Raw genomic sequence first — 2,063 nt, 5'->3', positions numbered from 1 at the left:
AGTTTTGGATTTTGTTTTCCCTTAATAATAAAAACCTTCATTTAAAAACTGCATGTTGTGTTCAGTTCTGTTATCTTTTACTAATATTTAAATTTGTTTGATGATCTGAAACATTAAAGTGTGACAAACATGAAAAAAAAAAAAGAAATCAGGAAGGGGGCCAAAACTTTTTCACACCCCTGTATATATATATATATATGTATATAAAGGGATCATTTATATAGACTACTGGGACAGTTTTAAAATTTTATGTCATTTTTATGTTCAATTGGTAACTGTTGAAATTACCAGGTTTAAAACATTTACACATTTGTTGTACAGAAATTCTTTCCCCGAGAGTCTTATTTCAGTGTCACAGGAAGCGATGTAGTGTATAAGTGTTTATATCCTGTGTAATGTCTGTCAAACACCTTTACCTTGGTCTTGTTACGCTAAAAAAGTTCTTAATATCCTCCAGACTGCTCTGATGCTGGTTTAGGCCTACAGGTGTTTGTAATACTGCATGTACACATTTAGACATGTTGGATTAAATGAGAGGAAAACATGTTTATAATAATAATGATGATAAGACCGCAGCAACACCAATGTGGATTTGACCACCACCAAATATAGATCTATTCTTACTGGAATCAAGAGCAGATCAGGATCAGAGCGTGTTAGAAGCAGAGAGGAACCGCATCTACAGGTTCACACAGATGCATCTAAGCATCCACAGAAGGGCAGCATATATCATCACGCTTGAGAATAACAGATCATGCTTCTGTGTTTACAGCAGACTTCATAGCTATTCTGATAGCAATCAATACAATAAATCAAATGCTGAGCAGATCTGTAATGTGCTCAGATTCAAGCTCAGCTTTGTTAAGCCTAGAAGCTGAAAAGTCAGAAAGTTTTGGAGATACTACAGATATTGTTCATGATACAGCAGACACATAACTAGCTCCGGCACATACTGGAGTATCAGGACGAAGCAGCAGACACGTTATGCAAAGGAAAGTATAGATATGGAAATAATGTAGCAAAGCAGAACTCTAATCAATAATAAAAAGGGAGATAAATAAAAACTGGCGATCTTATTGGAATAATGAGCAAAAGGGAAGGCATCTACACTTAATACAACCAAAGGTAGGAAGAGAGAGAAGAGAAGGAAAGAAGACTGTTATTTCCAGATTATAATATAATAGAGAATACAGGATTGTGTGATTGATTGGTCTTAAAGAAACAGTGGAACATGGACTCATTACGTGTAATAGATATTCAGAGGAAAGAAGTCATCTAATAGAAGAATCTAAGAAGAAAGTGTTCAACAATTCACATTAAACAAGCTTTAAATCAGTAGAAGGGGACACTTTATTAATACCATTTTAAATAGAACTCATTTAATGAATAGAATATGGATAGGCTATTGTTATTATTGTTGTTATTAGTAATAGTAGTAGTATTGTAGTTATTTCTGGTCTCCAATAAGCTCAACGAAGAAGAAGCAGAAGAAGAAGAGTGTGGGTTTTGTAGCAGTAGTTTTGACTCCAGTCTGCAGGCGGCGCTCTCTCGCTGAGATCCCGCGCGACGCATTATCTCGCGAGATCACAAGACAACTTCCTCTTTGCGTTCTCTGCCGCCATGGTAGGTGCTCAGCTCCCTGACTGTGATTAAAACATGATCCTTCTCAATCCTTTCTGAAGGAGCCTCATAACTTGTTGATGTGCTTTCCTGTCGGTTTAAGTGTGACCGTCGGTCTGTACTGTGCAGATGTTTTCCGGGACAGTGCTGTTGGCTGTGGTGTTTCTCTGAAGTCTGTAAACTACAGCGACTTTAACGTGTTTCCTCCACAGCCCACCAAACAGTCCAAGACCAGGAAGCTGCGCGGACACGTCAGCCACGGTCACGGGCGCATCGGTCAGTAAACATGCTGGACTGTGTTTGATGCTTTGAGCGTGTTTGACGCTGGAGCGTGTTTGACACTGGAGTGTGTTTGATGCTTTGAGCGTGTTTGAGCTGGAGTGTGTTTGACGCTTTGTGCGTGTTTGAGCTGGAGTGTGTTTGATGCTTTGAGCGTGTTTGAG

The 2,063-nt window shown here is 38.8% G+C and overlaps 1 protein-coding gene across 1 annotated transcript in view; it reads left to right on the top strand.

Moving 5' to 3' along the window:
• Positions 1–1,585: 1,585 nt before the first annotated feature.
• Positions 1,586–2,063, top strand: part of rpl27a (ribosomal protein L27a) — a 17,683-nt gene continuing 17,205 nt past the window's right edge. The window contains exons 1-2 of the mRNA XM_016262242.1: positions 1,586–1,623; positions 1,833–1,896. Coding sequence (XP_016117728.1) covers positions 1,621–1,623; positions 1,833–1,896 — 67 coding nt within the window. The 5' untranslated portion in view covers positions 1,586–1,620. The remainder of the gene's footprint in view (positions 1,624–1,832; positions 1,897–2,063) is intronic.

The sequence above is a fragment of the Sinocyclocheilus grahami genome, unplaced genomic scaffold (genome assembly GCF_001515645.1).
Source record: "Sinocyclocheilus grahami isolate Dianchi unplaced genomic scaffold, SAMN03320097.WGS_v1.1 scaffold3019.1, whole genome shotgun sequence".
In the NCBI taxonomy this organism is placed as follows: Eukaryota; Metazoa; Chordata; class Actinopteri; order Cypriniformes; family Cyprinidae; genus Sinocyclocheilus; species Sinocyclocheilus grahami.
This window is presented reverse-complemented; position numbering and strand designations above follow the sequence as displayed.